Here is a 22,509-nt window from a genome sequence, read left to right on the forward strand (position 1 = left end):
TTCTCCACCGGATCCGTTGTTCGGAAGTCACGTCCAACACGTCTGATTTCTTTTACTTTTAATCTCAAGCCTCTCTTAGCGTGCCGCAACATTGCTGCATGACATCTCTTTTCCGCGGCTTGATTTGTATTTGTTGACAGCAATAAGAAAATGACACACTGGTGGGGGCTCACGGGACAAAATGTGCTGCGCGTTGCAGTACAGTCATTTGTATTTTGGAACCAAAATTGGGCAAAAAACTGCACTGCGTAAAGTGATGATCTTGATAAAAAGTGAAAAAGTGATAAACAGCTATTATAGCTATACAGGGATTTAATTCTTTCCTCTTTTTTTTTTTTAGCTGGCCTCCGTGAAATTAAATTCCAGGGTCTTGATTAAAGTTGGTTGGTTGTTATTATTCGAGGAATTATATTCCTCTATTTCACCCCGTTTTGCTGTGAGCCTTGATAAAGCTGCATTTTGCTTGGAAACATACACAATATCTTCGGATTGCACGCTTCAAGGCAATACTCCCTGAAGCGCTCTGCCCATTTCATCAAAAAGACATTCCCTAGGACTCCAGGGAGTAAAGCCCTATTTGCACAAGATTAGTATTCCTGTGTTGTTTAATGTGATTAAACTCTTACATCTGTGTTTGTTGTGCAGCTCTGGAAAATTGAACTTTGTGTTATATTAATGGTTGAGTTTCATTAATGATAGCAAAAGGTTCCTTACCTACAAAGGAATAACGTATCCAACCTACACTGAATAAAAATTCTTCACTTTTAACCCTAGAACACTATCGCTATAAATAGTAACACCATCACTAACGCCGGGTGATTTTTACCCAATATAATATACCCAACAAAAAGTACTTGTCATCAAAATATATGAAATATATGACAACACATGACAAATTAGAGTGGTTTTCTTTTATTTTCAGCTGTGCCATATCTAACAAAATGGAAAAAAAGTTTCATGGGGGGACCCTAAAAAATGCTCCAAAATTTCTGGAAAATTAGCAGTTGGAGAACAAAACAAATCCTAAACAAAAATATAATGATGCTGGAAACTTGGTCTTTGGTCCACCCATTCCTGGGATATTTGAGTCTTCCCTGGTGAAGACACAGTCTCCTTGACACGCGAACAGCTGCAGGAGAGAGAAACAAATAATGACATTTTTTGAGTGGGTAAAAATGACCAGTTGACTAAAATATTTTTTTTACCATGTGAATTCCCTTGGAAATCACCACTTGTTGATATTTATTCATAACTACTGCACTAAATAAGGATAACATGCAAATTCCAGGACCACTCTTACTTACCTATTCCTTATATGCAGTCAGTACACACAGGGTAGTAATGGCGTGGACACACCGGTCGACGGCAGACATGGCACCTGAATCGCGTCTTCCTGTCCAAGCCTGTGGGGCACTCAGCACACCTCACTAAGGGACCACTGCTTTCTGCTGCCACTGGTCTTGCCTCACCTTCAAGAGTGCCAGGGGTAGGGATGTCGAGCACGCTACAGATCAGGACTCTGAGTTGACGTGACAGATTTGAAGAGGGGAGCCTCTGCTCTGCCCATGGTTTGATGAGTGCCAATGCCAAAGCCTGCATATAAGGCCTCCTCTGCATTTGGTTTTCACCTCTCTTCATTGCATTCTCATTGTGAATGATCCATGAGTTTATCACACCAGCATTGATCATGCCATAGAACACGCAAAGGGGCCATCTCTTGGTTTTTCTTCCACAACCATAGTGAGCGCACATCTGGTCAAAAGTATCGGCACCTCCCTTTGTTTTGTTGTAAAATTCAATCACTTCAGGCTTACGAGTGGGTCCTATGCTTGGTTGTGTATGCATGGATGACAGGAGCAGTACAACCTTCTTTTTTGAAGCTTTGTCAGGGAGGAAGGACACCAAGGTTAGTTCTTTGGTAAAGAGAAATGCACTGGAGCCTGGCGCGTGATTTTCTTTAACTTTCATCACTTGTGGGATCTCCCTTTTGTTTGCTTTTATTGTTCCCACTAAGGTCATGCCACAGCTAGCTACATAACATAGCTTTTAGATTAAAAAAAAGAAAAGAAAAAGAAATCTAATCAGCTAACAATTGCCAAGTTAAACAAACCTTACCTATGTGTTACTCACTAGCTGGGATGCCAAAGACACTAAACCTGCAACAGGGTGACAGCTGTAGTTGAAGAGGGACAGTAAATATGGTGAGCCTGAATGTTCTCACCCTTGAAATGCGGCAAGATCACCTGATTTTATACACTAACACTATCACCGGGTGAAATCCACCCAAAACCTACTTTACCCTCTATCACTATTGCCGGGTGAAATTCACCCGAACACATGCCTGTAGGAAAAAGTGGGATTTGGGGTAGGGAAACACCCACGCCTTCAAAGACGTCAAAGACAATGCTGAAGCTACCCAGGGACCCACCACACTCAGACAAATGCAACATATTGAAAATTATGTAAATACATTTGCTCGGGTGAAAATCACCCGGCGATAGTGTTCTAGGGTTAATAAGCATGAAGCAATAATTTTGAGATTTTTTAAAGCATTTCATTATTAAGGAACATATGCTTGGTCTAAATCGAGCACAAATCAAGTACATTTGACCAGATTTCAATACATCGAACATTTTTATGTAACAAAATAGCATGGAATATGTAAATGTAACTAAATTAGTTAAAAGTCAGGAATTTGGGGCACTTTTTTTAGACTGCTTTTGCAGTATATTTTAACTTCTTTCTATGAATTTGCAAAACCAAAAGTCAACCAAAATTTCCTTTTTATAGTTTCCATTGTAGACTCCATAACATAATGGTGCATAAAGCACCAAAAAAGATTGCAAAAAGAACACATGAATAGCAGAGATCCTGATTTGCCCAGGACTAATATGATCCGAAGACCTTAAGGTTGGTGGTTCGATCCCTGGCTGCTCCAGTATGCATGCCAAAGTATCCTTGGTGAAGTTCCTGAACCCCAAAGTTCCTCCCGATACAGTCAACAGAGAGTCTAAGTTAAACAGAAGGCGAAGCATGGTGGTGGAAATGTTATGGCTTGGGGTTGTTTTTCTGCCTCGGGGACAAGGCCTGGGCCTGCTATATGAATGACGAGGTGAATTTTGAACTGGATTGTTGAACTGGACCTTTCAAAGAGTTAACAAGCCAAAGAACATGAACAAATCCGTCAAGTAATTGGTCAAATGAAGGCTTATTTAACGGTTTAATCAACGCCACATCTGAAGGCTGCTAAAATGTTATGGAGTGATTTGCAAGTAGCATATATGCAAAGAAAAGAAACCCTTCAAACGTCTTGCAGCTGAAAGAATATTTTCAGCAAGGTGTCAGAGACTGGTGTGCAATTATGCAAATTGCCGCAGAGTTATTTCTACTGAAGTGGGCAATGCTAGCTTTTAAAGCCGGGGGGTAATTACATTTGTAGAGAGTCTTACTTCTGTTGATGTTTTTCCCTGAATAAGCGATTGAAAAAGCACATCATCTTCTGAAGTCGTTCACCTTTATCTCTACACGCGCTTTTAAATAGGGACTTACAAGATGTCCAGTTATATCAAAAAGGCAACATTTTAATGGAATACAGTTATTTTGTCACATAAAAATAGTCTTTAAGCTTGTCAAATATGACCATCCTTCTGATTGACGGGGCAGAAACTAAAATCGCTCATCCTGAGTTTTGGCACACGTTAATGATTTCGAAAACCAATCAGCAAAAGAGGTAGTTTTGTATTAAAGCAGGGCATCGCGCTCGTATTATCTGCAGTCATAATAAAAGAAAAATCTCAAAACTGAGCCCAGCAGTGTGTCTTGCTCCTTGGCCCCAAAGAGATCAATTAAGGGTGGATCATAGCGTTTCACAGGGCCCACGTCTACCTGTGCTTGTCCGGTTTCACCCCCACCCTCACCCACCTCCCTGTAGTCAGGCAGTCCGCTCTGACAGGCAACACTTTTCTCTGCAACCTCCCCTGACAGGGTGAGAACACATCCATCAAACGGAGGCAACCGCGACAGACAAGCTTGGTGCGAGACAACCTGTCAGGCTGGCTTGTGTTCCACTCGGCATAGCTTTGCCCTCATTTCATCTTCTTCTCTGTGTTTTACACTGTATTTTTTTTTCTTTTTTCGTTCGGTCTCTCTTTCACCCCCACCAACTCCCATTCTCCTTCCACCAGATCAATATTTCTGTTACTCTCAAATGTATATGTTCGAAGCTGCTGACTCTCTCTTTTTTAAAACAAAACCTCTGTCCGTTTCACTCAGTAATAAGTGTCAGAGGTTATATTTGACACAGCTTCTGAACCAACTTCTATACATGCTTGTCTTACAGTACGTGTCGAGGTTTTTCACTTATTAGATACCCCCCTTTTTAATTTCTTTTTTTCCCCTTGCATTTCAGATGTGCAGTGCCCGTCCTTACAAGTGGAGGACTGGAAGTTTCCCCAGAGCGCCAGGACCAACATCACCGGTTAATAGACGAGCTCCAAACACATCAGCTGTTATGTGACTTTTATTTGGTGTGGCTGCTCACAAATGCCTTACCCTTTGCAGGTTTTAATCTGGTGAGGCGATTTTCCCTGCTCAAGAGCAAAGATGTCAAGAAGATCCGTAACCCTCGAGGAGCTGTCATCCTCCGCTTGGGCAAGACTGCGCTCTTACGACCCAGCGAGTAAGTCCGCTGTACATCTGTTTCATCTGTTTCTCCGCGCACCTGCGGACAAACCCGTGCACGAGCACGCAGCGTGGAGCTTTAGATCGCTGAAGATGTTTTACTGGGAATTTTACTGAGAATTAGTGAAGTTCTGCAGGTTTTCCAGCTTTCTGGAGGCCTGTGTGGACGGGCTCTCTGTTTCCATGTCATATCTGAACAAAGAGCACGGCAGAGAACCTGAAAACCCTCGGCTCTTCGGCCTCTGAACTCTCACTCAACATGTCAGCGCAGTCCAGTGTGTTTAAAAAAAAGGAAAAGGAGAAAAAAAGCAGGATCTTGGCGATCTGTATGTCGTGGGTCAAGCTGTGATTGCATTTCCAGAAATACCCATTCATTTCCCTCACCACCAACTCTGGCTTGTAAACTGGGCTTTAACAGCTTGTTGGTTTTCCACTTGCAACCGCATGTACTTATTATAACAAGCTTTCATAATGAAATGCATGACTTATTTGCCTGAACAGAAACTATGAGAGTGACGTCTTAATTAGAAGGTGGGCCACAGTTAGCTGGAAAGAGAAAAAAAAGACTTTAAAGGCTGTATTGGGCAGCTTGTTCTTAACTTGTTTCTACATGAAGAGACCCGCAGCCATAAAATGCAGCAAACTCATGGCTTCACTCCCTTCCGTGCTTTTTGCAGCTTGACATGGTGTAATTATGCCTTCTCGGGGTGTTCACGTTGTTATTACACAGCAGTCGGGTGTAGACTGTGTTTGGAATTGTGTGAAAATTGCTTATTAGAGTTCTGTGCTGGCTGTTTTTCCGGCTGGATGAGCTTCTCTCTGCCCACCGATAAAGCAGTTTTTCACAATGTGCCAATTGGGTCAGCGCGCAGTATTTTATCACTCTGTCCAGCGCTGCGAGCCGTGTGCTCCGCTCACTTGAAAGGCCCGATAAATCTGTCTACAAAACACTCTTTTCGGTTGAGACGTTTTGTTCTAAAAGTGTCACATATATTGTTTGTCACAGACTTGGAGAGTAGTCGTACTTATGAAAAAGGGGCGAGAAAAACTGAAAAAACAACTGTCACTTCTTGGGAAATCAGCATCTTAGGAGCCAAAGAGGAAATACCAAGATGTTTTTGTTTTGCCTCTAACCATACAAACAAAGGATGGGAACGTCATCTCTTCCCTGCTGCTCGTTTGGGATTTTGTGATTATTGAAATTTTGATGCCACCGAGAGCTCCGCTGTCAGTTTTATCAGTGAAGAACGCTACCTGGGCGACTTCTTTTTAACTGAGACAGAAAATAATCAATGTTAGCACATCAGCTTTGCCTTCTGGGTACCTTTCACTTTGCTTGAATTGCTCTATACATAGAACTCACTGTCATTTATGGGGTTCTCTAAATAATTAAACCAAATCTGAGAAAGCCAAATCAAATAAGAGCTATTGTCTAATGGCTATGAATGCTTTGTTATTTGGTTGTATAATTGTTTTACTCATGACTTTAACTTGCATCCATTTCAATTTTTGAACAGGTTACCAATATTTGAATAGAAGAGTGCAGGTGCACAAGACTTTAAAGGATGTAGTTAAGGGTTAAGTCCAGAAGAACAATGCAGAAGAACAGTATCTGAAAGTCAAATTATAGGAGAACTGGACTGAAACTCAGTGGAAACAGGTTATGTGGAGTCTTGCAGTTTTAAAACATCATCATCTATAGCAGTGGTCCCCAACCTTTTTTTGTGCCACAGACCAGTTTATGTCCGACAATATTTTCACGGACTGGCCTTTAAGATGTCGTGGATAAATACAACAAAATAAAACCAGTACTGGTACCAAAAAGACGATTTATTCATAACACACAGGAAAGGACCCAGGGAAACTGAGTTAACAATAAAAACTATTAAAAAATAACACTAAAAACTGATAAAAATCCTGAAAACCATGAATTTCACACCCGAGCCTCAACTCTCACAGCCCGGTAACAAATGACTCACGGACCAGTACAGGTACCAGTCTGTGGCCCGGTGGTTGGGTACCGCTGATCTATAGTATGTACAGAGTAAGTCAGGAGAGCGGCATGTGTTAAACACTGTGGAGGCTCTCTCATGGTTTGGGGCTGTATTGCAGCCAGTTGTCGAACTATGAATGCAGAAAAGTACAGTCATATTTGATCTGTCATGCAATTCCATCTAGAAAGCGTCTCTTTGGCAACAGTTTCATTCTTCAGTATGGTGATGATCACTAACACACTGCCACTACTGTAAAACCTGGATAGAAAAAACACAGTGGAACACTATCAGTCATGGATTAATCTCCCCGAGCTCAGACTTCAACATTATTTAAGCAGTGTGGGATCATGTTGACAGGGAATGGAACAAAAGGCAGCCACCATCCAAAGAAGAGCTTTAAATGTCCTTCAAGAAGCCTGGAGAACTATTCTGAAGCCTTCTTAAAGAAATTACAAGAAAGCTTAAAGAGAGTTCAGGCTGTGTCGAAGGATGAAGGTGGCCATACCAAATATCAACTTTCAAACTTGTTAGAATTGTTCAAACACTGTTTTCTTCCTCATGTGCTCTATTTCCATCTTACTGAAGAAGTAGTTTAATACACAACTGCACCTATTTAACATTTTCCTGGCAAAATATGAAGAAATGAGGTTCGTCTCAAGACTTTACGCAGTACAGTATTTGTGTGTCCCTGCAAGCATATGTGTGTGTTGCTCTGCATAGATGTGGCATCTTGCGTTAGATTTGACCCCTTTTTTCATGCAAGGTCAGGCTGCATGGGGTGTTTGTAAAACGAAGTAACAAACAACGCACATCCAGCTCCGACTCGCTGTCACTCACACGGCTTTTTAATTCATTTCCTGTGAGGCCGACTCAAGTGAAGGACGTGTGTTCTGTAATTGGAAAGTGGTGTTTTGCTTTGTATCCCAGGCTAATCCAAGCTAATGCAAATGAGTGACAGTCAGACGAAGCTACTCGTCTCCCGCCTCTCTCAGCTGTCTGCTGACAGTGAAATGGACACCGGTCACAGCTGGTCACACGCATTTTAATTTCAGAGAAATATAATGTGGTTGCTTCGAGCGCGTTTCTGTTATGCAGCTCCAGTGTATAGAAGTCCTGTAATGTTATGGAATGAGGCCATGGTGGAAGCTATTTAAGTCAGAAATGAGTTGCGTTTAACGAATTTGAGACTCACTATCACCCAGCAGGAGTGGTACAATTTGTAGTTTAATTTAAAAATTGATGCTGCTCTTATTAAAAAGAAAGTAGTTACAAATTTACAGTATTAAGATCAAGAGATTGAAGTGGTGGGGGCTCATGAAAAAGCAAAAGAGCAAAGATAAGTAGCAGCTGTATTTTTGAAGAAAAAAGGCAGATTCGGGATAACTCGGTAAGGAGAGACATATATACTTATAGCTATTGTTGTCTATAACACTCTTACTGTGAAGAATTTTATCTTTTTTCTCTTCTCTAAATCAAACTTTCTGCAGCAGCTTAAATGTAATTTTTCTAGATGGGGCGGGGCTCTGGAACATCATTTATTAGCAGTGCTATCCACCTGCCTCTGGGAATGTCAGTATCGGTCAGTTATTCAGTATGTTGATTGGCTGTTCCACTGCTTAGGTCTGAACCAGAACATCTCAGAAACTACAGGATGGATTGCTGTAAACCTTTGCACTGATATTTGTGGTCTTCAGAGAATATATTGTAATTGCTCCACTGATCACCTTGGTTTACCCTCTAGCTCTACCAGCAGGAAGATGTATTTTTGCTTTTAGTGAAATGTCTGGCAGCTGTCAAATTGACTGACATATCATCTGATACAAATTTGTAGAGGCAGCCAAGGTGCCCAGAGGATCAATCCTAAAGATGTTGGTAATCCCCTGGCGTTTCAGCTAGCACAAGACACTGACATTTGTGGTTGTGAAAGAAAACTCTCCACTCACGGATAGATGAAATTGATGAAATTTAAATCATACATTGACTGTCCTCTCAAGAAGGATTGTGATAGCTTTTATTTATTTATTTATTTTTTTCCTATCAGCTTCAGCTGTAAAATCAGCATGCAAGCATTGTCATTGTGGAAATTCAAGCATGCTAATGTTAGCATTAAAGGAAAAAGTATATGTCCGCTATAGCTTGAAATTGTGCTTTTTCCCTTTTTTTGTGTATGCGTCAGGTTCTAGCTGTTTAAAATTCCTTACGTTTAGTTGTGTATAAAACCATCAGGGATAGAAGTCCTCTCCACTGAAAGCAATTGATTCCAGCACAGTTAGAACCCAATATAAGGGTGTCTGTATTCCTCTCCAGGTGATATTCTCATCTTAAACTAGAGATCTGCTATTTCAACATTAGATTTCCTCTTCCCATCTTCCCCTGTGCCTCCCTGGCTCACAGAGACTTTCTTCTGCCGCCTTCCTCTTTCTCTCTCTCTCTTTTCTGTTTTTTTAACAAGTAACTTTCTCTCAGAGTTAGAAGAGTCTAGATCTGAATCTGCTGGGCCCCGCAGTGAGTTATTTATCTCCCCGTTGCATGTTTGTGTGTATATGTCTGACCCTGAACATAATAGGCCAAGTTGCAGTACTTCCAACTTAAAAGTCAATAGTTTCCGTACTATGAGTGCTTTTGTGCCCTGCAGCTCATGTCACTAATCGACAGCAAAACAACTGTGTTCTCGACATTGGATTTGCTGTCTCTCCTCTCCATTTCCCTGTCTGTTTCTTTTTCTTGCGTGTGCTTTTTCCATTTCATTTCCACAAGCTGTGTGAACCCCAGAGTTTCCTATATATTATCTCTACCTATGTGCGGATTAGTTAAAGGCAAATTCTCATGCATTTTCATATTGTACCAAGAAATTTGCTCTAAGTTTTTTTACTCTCTCATCTTTCACTTGCTTTCTTTCATGTGTTTTTCTTTATCACCCTTTTCTTCCACTCATCTTCGCTTTGTTTTGACATCCTGTAGTTGGCTGTTTTCCCTTGGATCTTTCCTCAGTTATAAATCACTGTCACCCCACTTCTAGGAAGGGGAAAGCAGCTGCTCCTTCATCTCTCAATACATCTGCACACTTCCAAGCAGTGAATGCGTGTGTGCGCGTATGTGTATTATATTTATGTGCTTAGGTGCCCTTGACCAGCAACTGAGAGATGAGGCTTGCCGGACTGTATCTGCTATGAAAATTAATGCCAAAGGGTAACACACGGGCTTTGCATTGTACTGCAGTCACAAAACGTATAGTGCAAAAAAAGAAAAAAATAGAAACGTAATGGGAACATGCATGGAAAAGAACAGGACTCACACAGAAGTGTGTAAATACAAAAACACACACAGGATTACTTTGTTACTCTGTGCTCATGAGGACGTGAAGGAAAGATATATGAGCCCAAAGATTTGTCCCTATGAGTAAAAGCCCAATTAAATGAGATGGCAACTCTCTGGTTACTGACTGTCTTCATGTGAAGACGTGTTTTGCAAATAACACACAATAACCATCAGTAGGTTGGTACACAACCCATAAATACTCATAGTATACACACCTATAAATATTCCTATACATGCAAATTATTTAGTGGTGCTGCAGTACAGTAACTACATTCCCTTTTCTGCTCTCCAAGCTAATTCCTTACTGGACTGGCCAATGAGTTTAGGTCATTGTTCATACATATTCATATACAGAATATATTTGCAGAGATCTGCTAAGACTTATTAGACTGAGGCAGATGCAGGATGCTGGAGAGATTATGACTCTCGGCTGGGTTGGGAACCACTCGGGTGAGCTAGAAGATTTGGGATGTGGGAAGTCTGGGCTTCTCTGCTTAGGCTGTTGCCCGTACAACGAGAACCCGGATAAATGGTAGAAAATGTGTGGATGCTACCCAAATGCCAATTTAAAAAGATGAGTCTTCAGCTGCCTTTGAATGCATACACAGATAAGCTCACAGAAAATAAACTGGATGGGAGAGAATTCTAGAGAGTGGGGGCCACTACTGCAATGTCTCCATCACCTTTAGTTTTTAATCTACATTTCAGGATGGACGATTAGCCCTGATCAGCTGCTGGTGGCATTAAAAGTTTGCCAGTATAGGTGGATACTTTATGCAGAACCCAAAAGGTGAACAGCAGAACTTTGAATTAATTTCTAAATATGATGCAGAGCAATTGCAGTAGGATGAAAATGTATTATATTTCTCCGATTTTGAAAACAAGAACAAACTGGAGCCTTAACATTCAAATCCAACCTTAACATCTGGTTCTCATCAACAGTCATTCCCAGGTCTCTAATAGATGACATAAACAGGACATAACAGGAGAGGGAACCCAGATTTCTAAGGACCTGGGGGACTAGGCTGGCAGAGATGCACACAAGGATCTCTGTTTTATTCTCAGTCAGCTGGAGAAAATGACATAACATCCAGGCTTTTATGCAGTTCAAACAATTCTGTGCAATTAAAGCTTTAAAACACACTGAGGCTAAAAGTGATAGAAAGCAGAAAATCATCAGCATACAAATGATAAGAACTGTTTGTGTCTCAAAATCTGATATAAAGGAAGTTGAGACATCCAAACTTTTACTGCCTAATGAGCCTAATGAGAAAAATCTATTTCCCAAAACAATGGAATGACTTCATAACACCTTTTGTTAGCAATCTCTGCGAGAACTTATGACTGTAGCTTTAGTTTTCTATTCATTCTTCATAGACTCCTAAACCGTGAATATTTCAGTTTTTCTTTTCCTGTTTTTTCTGCCTTTTTCATTTCTCCTCCGATAAAGAGAGTAATGCCCCAAAGAAGCATCAAAAACACATTATAACTTTAAACTTTATGTTTTTAGTTTGTAGCACAAGCCCTTTGTAGTTTAGCTACTTTCTTATTTTTAAAAAATACTTTTGTTGCTTGTTCTCAGTGAGTTCTCTAAAGTGTGAGAGGCCCGCACTCTCCATGAGCTTTTAGTATAAAACTGGAGAAGTCCCTCTTTAAACATTCTCTGTGTGCAGCTTCACTGTTTGCAGCTCCTGTGAATAGAAGAGTATCTTGGATCTGACCCCTCTGAACTTCTGTGCTCCAGCCAGGTGTTCCCCTATGGCCTGCCAGAGGAGTTCACTTTGGTCTTCACCCTGGCGTTAAAGAAGGCTGCCTTGACAGACACCATCTACCTCTTTCAGATATCGGATGCGCAGGGATATCCACAGGTGCGGCTCCCTCATCATTTCCTCAGTTTTACACTTTCTCCCCCTCCCCCTCACTACTCTCTTTCCTTCTGTTCTCTCATTACTTGCTTCTCCCTTGATCTTTCACCTTTTTATCCCTCTCACTTTTTTGTCTTTTCATTCTCTCCGCCGCTCATCTCTCTCTTGCATAGTCATCCACTTTCCCTTTCGATTTCTTTTCTCTTGTGACATCTTTTCAATTTTCTCCCCCCTCTTTCATTCCATACGCCTTTTGTCCCCTCGTATTTTTCATCCGATACCCTCTCTTTTGCTCCCTGTCTCTTTGTCAGTCTTCTTTCGATCATCTCCGACTCTCCTCTTTCATTCACCTTCATTGTTATTCACTTGTGTTCCATGATGAAGCACTGGAGTCCCTCGGAGTCCCGATAATCACTAAGAGTTGGAGGCCAGATTTAAATACTTGGCGTGTATGATGGATGGAGGCCAAGTCGCCTCATTAGCAGTGATTGATTGGCTGTACTGCTTGTGTGTGTAATTAATATGTCTTTCCCCTTTGCTAGTCAATTGTACAGGTTTGTTAGGTGGTAATCACGTGTACGTACTCTATTAAAGTTTGTTGAAACCACTGCCAGGCAAACACTTTGAGATATACTACTATTTGTTTTACCTATTTGCATTATTTTGAGTTTAACTGGTACAATGCCACCTCATTTATCCTGTTCTTTGCCTCCAACTAAAACCCAGCTCTCCGTAGACGTCAGCGGCCCAGATCGCACCCTGTCCTTTCGAGCCAAAGGGGCAAACCCTTCAGCGGACCTGGTGGGTTGTGTTTTCACTGGAGAGGGAGTGGAAGCCTTGATGGATCTGCACTGGCACAAGTTGGCCCTCAGTGTCCAACACGGAGCTGCTTCCCTCCATGTGGATTGCAGCTCAATTGAGACCAAACCCCTGGAGCCCAGAGGAGCCCTTCCCTCTGATGGACACACTCTGCTGGGTATTCGGGCGTCAGATGCTGGGGCTGTGCAAGTATGAGATTAATAAAAAATATAATAATTTTATTTTTATAGTGGCAACAATAAACAACAGAGTAAACAATAAAGACATTTCAAAAAAATACAGAAAATCATAAACACACAGGATATAAAAAACGTACATGTATAGTTAACAGGAAAACCTCAGTAAAGACACTTCCTAGATAGTAGATACAGTTGGACCTAATCTGTTATTAGCAAATGGTGTGTGGGCCAGATGTGTCCCAAATGGTTGAAACATATCTAACATCTGGCCCGTATCAGGCGGACTTTGGCAGAGTTAGACAATCTGAGTCAGCGTTATAAGTAAAGACTAAATGAGACCCATAAAATAGGGCCACATTTGGGCTAAACATTCAGTGCTCTTTTGGTTTTACAGAGGGGAACCCTAAAACCAGCTTTTGATTTACTTGGGATGCTCAGGCAGAAAGCTCCAATGCTGAGACACGAACAGCAAGGTCTCATTCACCCCGAGTAACAAAGTGAGTGGCTGGAAAAAACCAGGAGACTTCTGCCAGAGGACTCTATAGGGATTAAAATATCAGCAACGTAACTGAGAGCCTGATTGTGGAAAGCCTTAGCCATATTTTAAAATCAGTGCTCAAACTCAGTTCATAAATATGCAGAAAATGGAGCGACGTGATCTGTTTTTTTTTCTTCTGTGGCGTGACTTAGGTGCTCCCAATTTCAACAGTGAGGCTTCTTTCACAAAGCTGGGTGCAAAACAAATGGAGAGCGGTGCAATCTGCCGCCAGCACATTGATTAAAATAAAGTGGTCGACAGAACTCGAAGCCAGATTAAAACACACCAGTTACCAGAGTTTGCAGTTGTCCTTTTGAGCCTCCTGAACGTGTTTCAGTGTTGTGAATTAAGCAAGATTGGAACATTTTGTCCCACCCAAAAAAATTAAGTCTTGTTGTTTATAGAAGGTATCGATTACAAGTTAAATTTAGTTTTTTTTTTTACTCCTCTAAAACATTCAATGCAACTGCAAGCAAAGCCCAAGGTTTGCCAAGGGTAGACTTTTTTTTAGCTAGTGCTTGGCCATTCCATGCTTTTAAAAATGGTCTACTGGGAAAATAGAGGGACATTAGGCAAAGAAATATCACACGCTTGACTTCACGGTCTTGACTGTTGAAGAGCTTTTGATTAAGATTAAGGTTTGCAACGTAAATGTCATCTCAAGTTACTATTTGAGCATATGGTGACCTTTAGTCTCTCTCTGTATGAGGAACAAACTGTTTCAGAGGCGTTATGAATGAGCCAGGTTGAGGTTAGTGCCACAGATGAGGGCATCCTAGAGCACAGTTGAGTAATATAACACAGTAGACCCCTGACATTTAGAATTTCACCACTTTATCGAAGCATTTATCCAGGAAAAAAGACATTCCCTACCATCCTCTCATAAATGCCTTTCAACTGAAATCATAGATATTTAAGCTTATATTTATGTGTATATGCGTCTGTTCTACACCCATAAGGTTTTCATTCCTTTAAGACAATCTCAATGAGTCCTGATTTAAAAACATAAGCGAATATATGTAGTGAATTGAGACTATTAATGCTAAATAGATCCAGTAATCCGGACAATTAATTTAATGATCGGTTAACCGGCCTAGCTGGGGAAACAGCTAGGCCACTTGTCAGTTCAGGTGGGAACACACGCACACTCTCACGCAACCGCAGACATTCACAGGAAGCATCTGATGAAGTGATTTTCCATTGCTTGACATTAATGAGAAATTAATTGACTCTCAGCCACGTTTACTGCCTCATTTACACTTGATGTTCTTAATAAAATAAACAAAGCAAAGTACCCTTAGACACCGCCATATCCAGCACTGTATTTACTGTCCTCTCTCTGTCTGTCTGTTTTTTGCAGATGGATATTCAGCAGGCAATGCTGTATTGTGATCCCTCACTTGCCATGCACGAGGCCTGCTGTGAAATACCTGGGGCACGGGTGAGAGTGGAAACCCTTACTGTCTTTACCAGCAACTATAACTTTGTCTGGAGCAGAGGCTAATAGCAAAGACTTTAAATGAAAACTTTTTGGGAAAATCTTTGCTTTCTTTCTGCGTCTACGTGCACTTTACAGCATGCCCTACTTTAGCATAGAAAAAAGCTGCTTAGTGCACAAAAGAGCTAGCTTAACGCTGTTGGAACACAAAAGAAATCTACTTACTGACATCTCCAAACGCTATCAAATTAGACCAGTGTTGGGGCTCAAAAACTTTAAAGCAATCACCACAGAAATGGAGGCTGCAAGCCTGACTGTTCATCACTGCTTTTGTTACCTGTTGAAGATGAGGATCTGGCTGCTGGGCTGGTGTTAGTATACACTCAGCTTCAACAGAATTCTGGCTTCTTGGCTAGCTCTGAGTTGTGTTAGCAGTAGTGCTATTATTTCTGTTTGAAGATTTTTGGCTTGTTTAAACCCGAAGTTCATTAAAAATTCAAATAAAGTAAAATAGTGTTGTTTTGTAAACCTGACTGAATGTAAATTTGGGGCAGACTCTTACTTTTGTTGAAGTAAAGCTGAGCTGAACTGAGCCCCAGTGACTGTAACTCAGCACTTGTCGCAGCTCCATGACAGTAAAAGTAATCTGTTGGATGGCTTTTACTGTTAAACAGCTGCAAGAAAAGCTGAGTCTGCATTATCCAAATTAAATACCATAAAAAATGTCTCTGCAATTTCTCTTGAGTCTTTATGGGTTTTTTGTTAATCAGCAATGCTTTGTCTTTATAATGCTTTATTCTGTTTTTCCCCCTCCACTTATTTTTGGTGGTCAGAAAGGAAGAAAAAAACTTGGCTGCAGATCATGGTATGCAGGAAGCCCATATTTTTATAGGACTCCATCAGCTGTTTGACTAAGATTATTGTCTTAATTCTGCTCCAGAAACTTTGTTTGAATCTATAATATGTTAATCGACAAGAATTTAATTTGGTTATTTGCACATAAAATGTGATTTGCCAATATTATTAGCTTAAGGCGTGACTAAAAGCCATTTTCGAACATTCACGTTCCTTGTCGCACCTTCCAGAAGCCATTTTCTATTCTGTTTCATTGTTTTTATAGTTCGTTGTCTTTCTCTTGCCTGTCTACCTCTTTTCTTCTGTGTTTTTGAGCGGTTATTGTTTGCAAACTTCAGACAAGCACCTTATCAAATAGAAAACAGATTCATTGGACTGAAAACCCCATAAAAGTGTGTTGAGCAAGCAGTTGTTCATGGGAAGAATTGCAAACAGCCAGTTCAGAGTTTATTTTTAAGCTGAAGGTATTTCATGAATTCACCCAACTTTTTGTAGCAATTCTCCAGAGTTGTCTGTGCTTGCGTGTCGTTTCGTGCATGCATATGTGCCTTTTTCATTACCAGATGAATTTATGGGAGGGATACAAACAGGGTGAGAAGCTCCTTCAGAAGTTTGAAAATGCAGAGAACTCTGGAGGAGGGATTGGATCCTGTAAAATTGATTAGAGGGTTTGAAGACGAAAACCTCTTCTCCTTTTCTCATGGTGTGTGTGCTGCAGGGCCTCCTCCAAGCGGCGTTTAAATTTGAAATTGAGGAGAAAGTGGAGGAGCACATACATATTTGTATACGCACACCCATGAAAGTTGCAGCGTCTTGAAACGCAACTAAATAAGAGCAGATTTTGTTTCTACACACAAAGTCAGTCACTATTATGTTATTTGAATGTGAGCTCTTCTAATCAGAAGGGACTTATCCCAAACATCTCTTAAAGTTGGTAAAACATGATTTTAACTAAATTTTACATCCTACCCAAAGCAGAAATTTGACCTTAGTAATCTAAATCTTGTCTTTGCTCTCTTGCAGTGCCCTCCTGATGCTCCCAAGAGCCGCCGTGCTGCTGAAAACGACCTGTTGGACAACACATTTAACCAGGTAAGACTACCGATGCACAAACACATGTACGAACACAAAGCGAGAAATTTTTAGTTGCTTAGAGATAAAAATAATAATAATAATAATAATTACACAATAATCACAGAACAGCAGCATACACTTGGCAATTATAAACCATGTGGACACCACTACTAAAGATCAACAGGACTTCAGTGGTATTTCAACTGATGTAAGCATAGCAAGTTACTGATAATACTTCAAAATGTTGTACTACTTGTACAAATGTATTTAATTTATTAAATCAACATTAGTTTAAAATAAGTTTTAGTGAATTCACTCCTACACTGTCTGACAAGGAGAATTCTCAGACTGTCACCGCCTCCATTTGTAATCACCACAAAAGACATCACAAAACCATAAAGTGAATAAAACATATGAAAAAAGTATGAAAGGAGCATACTTTGTTCAGATTTTGATTTTTTTTTACTTAATGTATGTTAATGTGAGTCTGTCTTCCTCTTGCTCTCTCTCTTGAGATCTGGTGTACATAATCGTGATATCAAAGTTATATTGGCAAGAAAACATTCACTTTAGAAGAGTCTAATAATCACCACTGTCAAACTCACACATCTACAGTATGTGTCACTAAGGAGCCCCGCAGGGGACATTGGAGAAAAAAAAATAAATAAAGCTGAAGTTTTGCAAGATCTCGCAAATGTTTTGGACGCATTCTTTGGAGGCCGCCAGCTCGAAACCGACCGGGACATTGAGGGATGATGTCCCGGGAGTGCGGTGTTCCCTCCGGCTATAGTGGGCCTCTACCTCCCGTTAGCTTTGAGATGGTGGGTAACAGATGTCTCCGAAAACGTCGGAGCACTTTTGCAAATATGTGATGTCATGATAAACCAAGCAGATATTTGACGTTTACACAGCTACATTCATGCCTCAAAATATCTTAAAAGTTGATTTTGTGACCCAGAAAGAGTAATATTAAAACTAAGAAGGTGACATTGTTGGAAACGAATTGGCTGGGCCGCGCTATGAATTCTGGGATTGGTTGGATAACGAAGGATACACCGACTCGGCCTTCAAATGCGACCTGCGAAGCATGCAGTCTATTTTGCAAGATTCCGAGTTACTTTTGTGAGATCTCGCAAAAATTTGTCTTCATTTATTCAAGCACAATTCAAGCATTAAAATGTAAGTGAGTCCTTATCTGATGTATTTATAGAGGACATGCAGAAATGTTCTTTCCCATGGTTTTTTAAATACTATTTACCAGTCAACTATAAATCAATGACTTTTCAATAGTGGACAAATGGGATGCACCATTGGGAGAGGGGAGAAATGGAATAGTCCAAACAATTATAGCTTTAATTTTTTTAGATCAACTGTAACTTTATGACTTTTCAACCTTGTTGTTGCCACCTACTCTACACTTACTACTCTATACTATATTTTCTAACATTAATTTTAAGATTTATTTAACTTTAACCCAACCATAATGATGATTTAGATGAACAGTCAGCATTGATTTAATATCATCTTACTGTCCAGAAAATATTGTACTCACAGAGTCAGCAAGATGTTCCTGCTGGAAGTCCACTTGAACTTATCACGTGGAAAAGGAATATCCCTCCTCTTATTCTCCTACCTATGTAGGTTATTTGTCGAGCATCAGTTTAAATGACCCACCAAAGAAAACATGTATGCAATTTGGCTACTGAAGACCTATGGCAGAGTAAATGGAGGAAAGCATCTTTTTTTACCCTCTAGGTGGACATTAGGATAATGAATCGATGTCATGTGGAGACTACAAGGAGACACACATGCACCAATTACCGTACACGGCAGATTCGCTTCTTATGCCCAAGTATTTCTAATACCAATGGCAAACACTTTACTCTAGGAACAAAATGAAGGGGGGAAAAAAACCCAAACCCTTGTCTCTTGGATCATGAATTACCCCCCCCCCCCCCCCCCCCCCCCCGCGCCTCTCATCAGGCATAGAAATAACACAGACAAACACAGACATACACTTGGCCACAACTTTGTTCTTCAGGCAGTTTAAGCTGTCTGAGATGCTCCTGCTGGCAAGCAAACGCCGGCCAGCAGGACTTGTACCAAATGGCTTTGTTGTTCTCCGTTGAAGCTCCACCATGGACAACATGTTTTCTGCTCTGCAGTAGTCTTTATCATTTTTGTCATTTTCTATGACTTCTGTTCAGTAAAGTCTGCTGGTAGCAATTGTTCAAAGTGTCTGTGAGCAGGGTCCAACGCATGACAAATAGAGCCTTATGCAACACATGGGAGACATTTTTTCCACAAATTGTCACAATAGTTTTCAAAATTTATTTTTTGTTCTTGCTTTAATATCGCTTGGTATGTGGAAGTTCTTCCAGTAGCATACGGGCAATTGGTTTTTGTTTTCACAGCTGCCTGTTTTATTATTCATATTAATGGGATATGTATCTAATTATCTCTTCATTAGGACCTGGTGTTTGTCCTGTGGGGTGCTAACTTAAAACTCTGGCAGATTTTAAGACAGTAATCAGTCCCATAGATCAGTGGCCCCCAAACTTTTTTGCGCCACGGACCGGTTTATGCCTGACAATATTTTCATGGACCAGCCTTTAAGGTGTTATTTATTCATAACACACGTGAAAAGACCAAGGAAAACCAAGTAAACGATAAAAGCAATAACAAAATAACGCTGAAAACCGATAAAAACCCGGAAAACCATACATTTCACACCTGAGCCTCAACTCTTGCGGCCCGGTACCAAACGACTCACGGACCGGTACCGGTCCGAGGCCCGGGGACCGCTGCCATAGATGGTTTCCTCACCTTTCACTCTTTCTCGCTTTTTCTGATATTATAAGTTCTCGTAGACTGACTGCTTTTAGGTAACAAGACATTTAGTCTTATTATGATTAATGTTTTTATCTCTTCTGTACCCGTTCTTTCTCTCTCTTTTTGTTTTTTAAATATAGTAGCATAGTGCGCAAAGACTGGTAATTCTAATTTCATCTGTGTATCACTTTTGTACACCCTAAATAAAGTTCCAGTGTGTGAGCCAGATGTTATTGATGCATACCAGAGCAACCATTAACCTTGGATTAGCAGAGAGACAGCAAGTTAACCTTGGCATATGTGAAGAGACTCGAAAAACAACTTCTATAGACGTGGATTCCTTTCTTTTTCATCTACAAATAGCCTTCTACTACTTCTAAACATGAAAGTTGTTTTAGAGTGGCTGGAGTAAAAGTTGTACACTGTGGCTCTAGAGGGACCTGCAAAGTTATGTCACTTAGCACTTAGCATGGCTCAGCCCTTTGTGACAAAAACCGTTGATGGCCGAATTGCTTTCTGTGTAGCTTTTGGGCTATTTTTTGTTGTGTTTTTGTGCTTTTTAAGGATAAAGACTGAACAAAGATTTCAGGGAACAGAGGCATAATATGAATATAAAGCTATTGAAAGAAACTCAGCTTAGATCATCAAAGTGAGCATTTTTTATGATCATTATGTTTTTTAAGCAAAACTTAAATTAAAAAAAAAAAAATTGTAAAATATTCTGTTCCTTCCCTACCTCACATCTGATTTATGCATACATTTGCTTTAGCTCAGCTTGTTCCAACTCTTCGTGCATGTGGAATGAAATATTCAACACAAAACTCATCCAAGAACTGTTCAAATCTATATACTGGAATGCCTCTTTCATTATGTATTAAAAAATAATATAGCTCTTAAGATTAGTTAAATACAGCGTGAAATAAACAACAACAGTATTGCACATGTCATTGTTTATTTAACAAAAACTAAGCCAAAATGCAGATGCAGTGCATGAAAACCTCAGTACACCCCTGATTCTGTACCTTCTAGAACCACATTTAGCAGTATAGTATAGTACAGTGGTCCCCAACCCCGGGCCTCAGACCGGTACCAGTTCGTGAGTCGTTTGGTACCGGGCCGCGAGAGTTGAGGCTCAGGTGTGAAATGTATAGTTTTCAGGGTTTTTATCGGTTTTCAGCGTTATTTTGTTATCGTTTTTATCGTTAACTCTGTTTTCCTGGGTTTTTTCACGTGTGTTATGAATAAATCTTCTTTTTTTTTGGTACTGGTACTAGTTTTATTTTGTTGTATTCATCCGCGACACCTTAAAGGCCGGTCCGTGAAAATAATGTCGGGCATAAACCGGTCTGTGGCACAAAAAAGGTTGGGGACCGCTGGTATAGTATATGGAACTAATCAGCTTTTTCTATAACTTAACACAATGTTGTGGAATTTAGGCCCACTCTTCTTTATAATCTTGATTCCGTTCATTAACATTTGTAGGCATTTTTTATGTACAGCTCTCTTAACATCTCACCACAACATTTCAATCAAGTTGAAGTCTAGACTTTGACTGGACCATTGCAACACCTTGATTATTTTCTTTTTCAGCCATTCTGTTCTAATTTCAGCAAAGCTTTAGCTGACTCACTGACTGTAAGGTGTCTAGAGCCCAAATCGTCACGCCTCCATCACCATGGCTTGACAGTTGGTAAGAGGTGTTAGTACTGACGTTTGACTTTCACCAAAGTACTTTGCATGAAGGCCAAACATGTCCACTTTGTTCTCATCTATCCAAAGGACATTATTCCAAAGGTCTTGTGGTTGTATTAGATGCAACTTTGCAACCTAAGCCATGTTGATACGCTCCTGTAAGAGATGCTTTCTCCTTGCAACCCTGCCAAACAAGCCATACTTGTTAAGTCTTTTTCGAACTTTAACATTACGCATGCTAACTGAGGCCTGTGGACTGTAGCTCTTTGGATTTTGGAGCTTTGTTGAGCAATGCCTGACTTTGGGGTGAAGTTAGTGTGATGATCACGCCTTGGAAGATGGGAATTTTTTTCACTTGGGAACAGTGTTGGTCAAGTTACTTAAAAAAAGTAATCAGTAATTAATTACTGATTACTTCCCCAAAAAAGTAATCCCGTTACTTTACTGATTACTTATTTTCAAAAGTAATTAATTACTTAGTTACTTAGTTACTTTTTAAAAACATGATTTACAACCTGAATAGGTGATAAAGCGATAGATCTTTCAGCCCAATTCTACTTTTTCTACATAATCCATCATACAAAATGTAATCAAATGGAAAAGTCTCTTGTTAAAACTTGTTTTGTTAGTTTTAATCTTTTAACTTTATGCATGAAGCAAAATTTTAATTATATGCACCATTCTCTGACTTGAAGAAATTAGTTTAACATTTAAACCTATTTTCTGCACATTCCAGCACATAATATACATATATATATATATATATATATATATATATTTTAAATTAATTTATTTTTTTGTGTTTACACTCACTCTTTCAGATGCAAGTAAAACACAGCAGAAAATAAATAAAGTCAAAGACTAGCGGTCCTTTTGCTCTATTTTCACCTGTAAAGCAGGAGTAGAGTAGGCTGAGGTTTATCCTGGTGCAGGTGTGCCGCAGCGGTCAGTGGAAGGATACCGCAGTTTCCCTGTGAGTTTCTCATTACGTCGTAGCTACTCGGTGCTTGCTTGGAAGTTTAGGGGTTTTTTTCGCTGTAAAAAGAAGTTTTCTTCCCACGCACAGCGGACACTAATGTTTTTGTCACTTTTTACGGAATCAAACTCAAAGTAAGGTCAGTACTTCCACGCTTTAAACGCTGCACGCTCATACTCTCTCCCGCACTCGATATGTTATCCATTGTTGATCTGCACACAGCTGTTGTCAGGAACATCACACTCGCTT

At 40.2% G+C, this 22,509-nt stretch overlaps 1 protein-coding gene across 6 annotated transcripts in view; it reads left to right on the plus strand.

The window, feature by feature from the left end:
• col16a1 (collagen, type XVI, alpha 1) overlaps positions 1-22,509 on the plus strand; it is an 84,768-nt gene that overhangs the window by 15,737 nt on the left and 46,522 nt on the right. For all 6 annotated transcript variants that reach the window (XM_085148335.1, XM_085148336.1, XM_085148333.1 and 3 more), the window contains exons 3-8: positions 4,409-4,477; positions 4,561-4,678; positions 11,737-11,860; positions 12,584-12,865; positions 14,754-14,834; positions 16,710-16,778. In XM_085148335.1, coding sequence (XP_085004461.1) covers positions 4,409-4,477; positions 4,561-4,678; positions 11,737-11,860; positions 12,584-12,865; positions 14,754-14,834; positions 16,710-16,778 — 743 coding nt within the window. The remainder of the gene's footprint in view (positions 1-4,408; positions 4,478-4,560; positions 4,679-11,736; positions 11,861-12,583; positions 12,866-14,753; positions 14,835-16,709; positions 16,779-22,509) is intronic.

The sequence above is a fragment of the Neolamprologus multifasciatus genome, chromosome 22, assembly GCF_963576455.1.
Source record: "Neolamprologus multifasciatus chromosome 22, fNeoMul1.2, whole genome shotgun sequence".
Taxonomy (NCBI): domain Eukaryota; kingdom Metazoa; phylum Chordata; class Actinopteri; order Cichliformes; family Cichlidae; genus Neolamprologus; species Neolamprologus multifasciatus.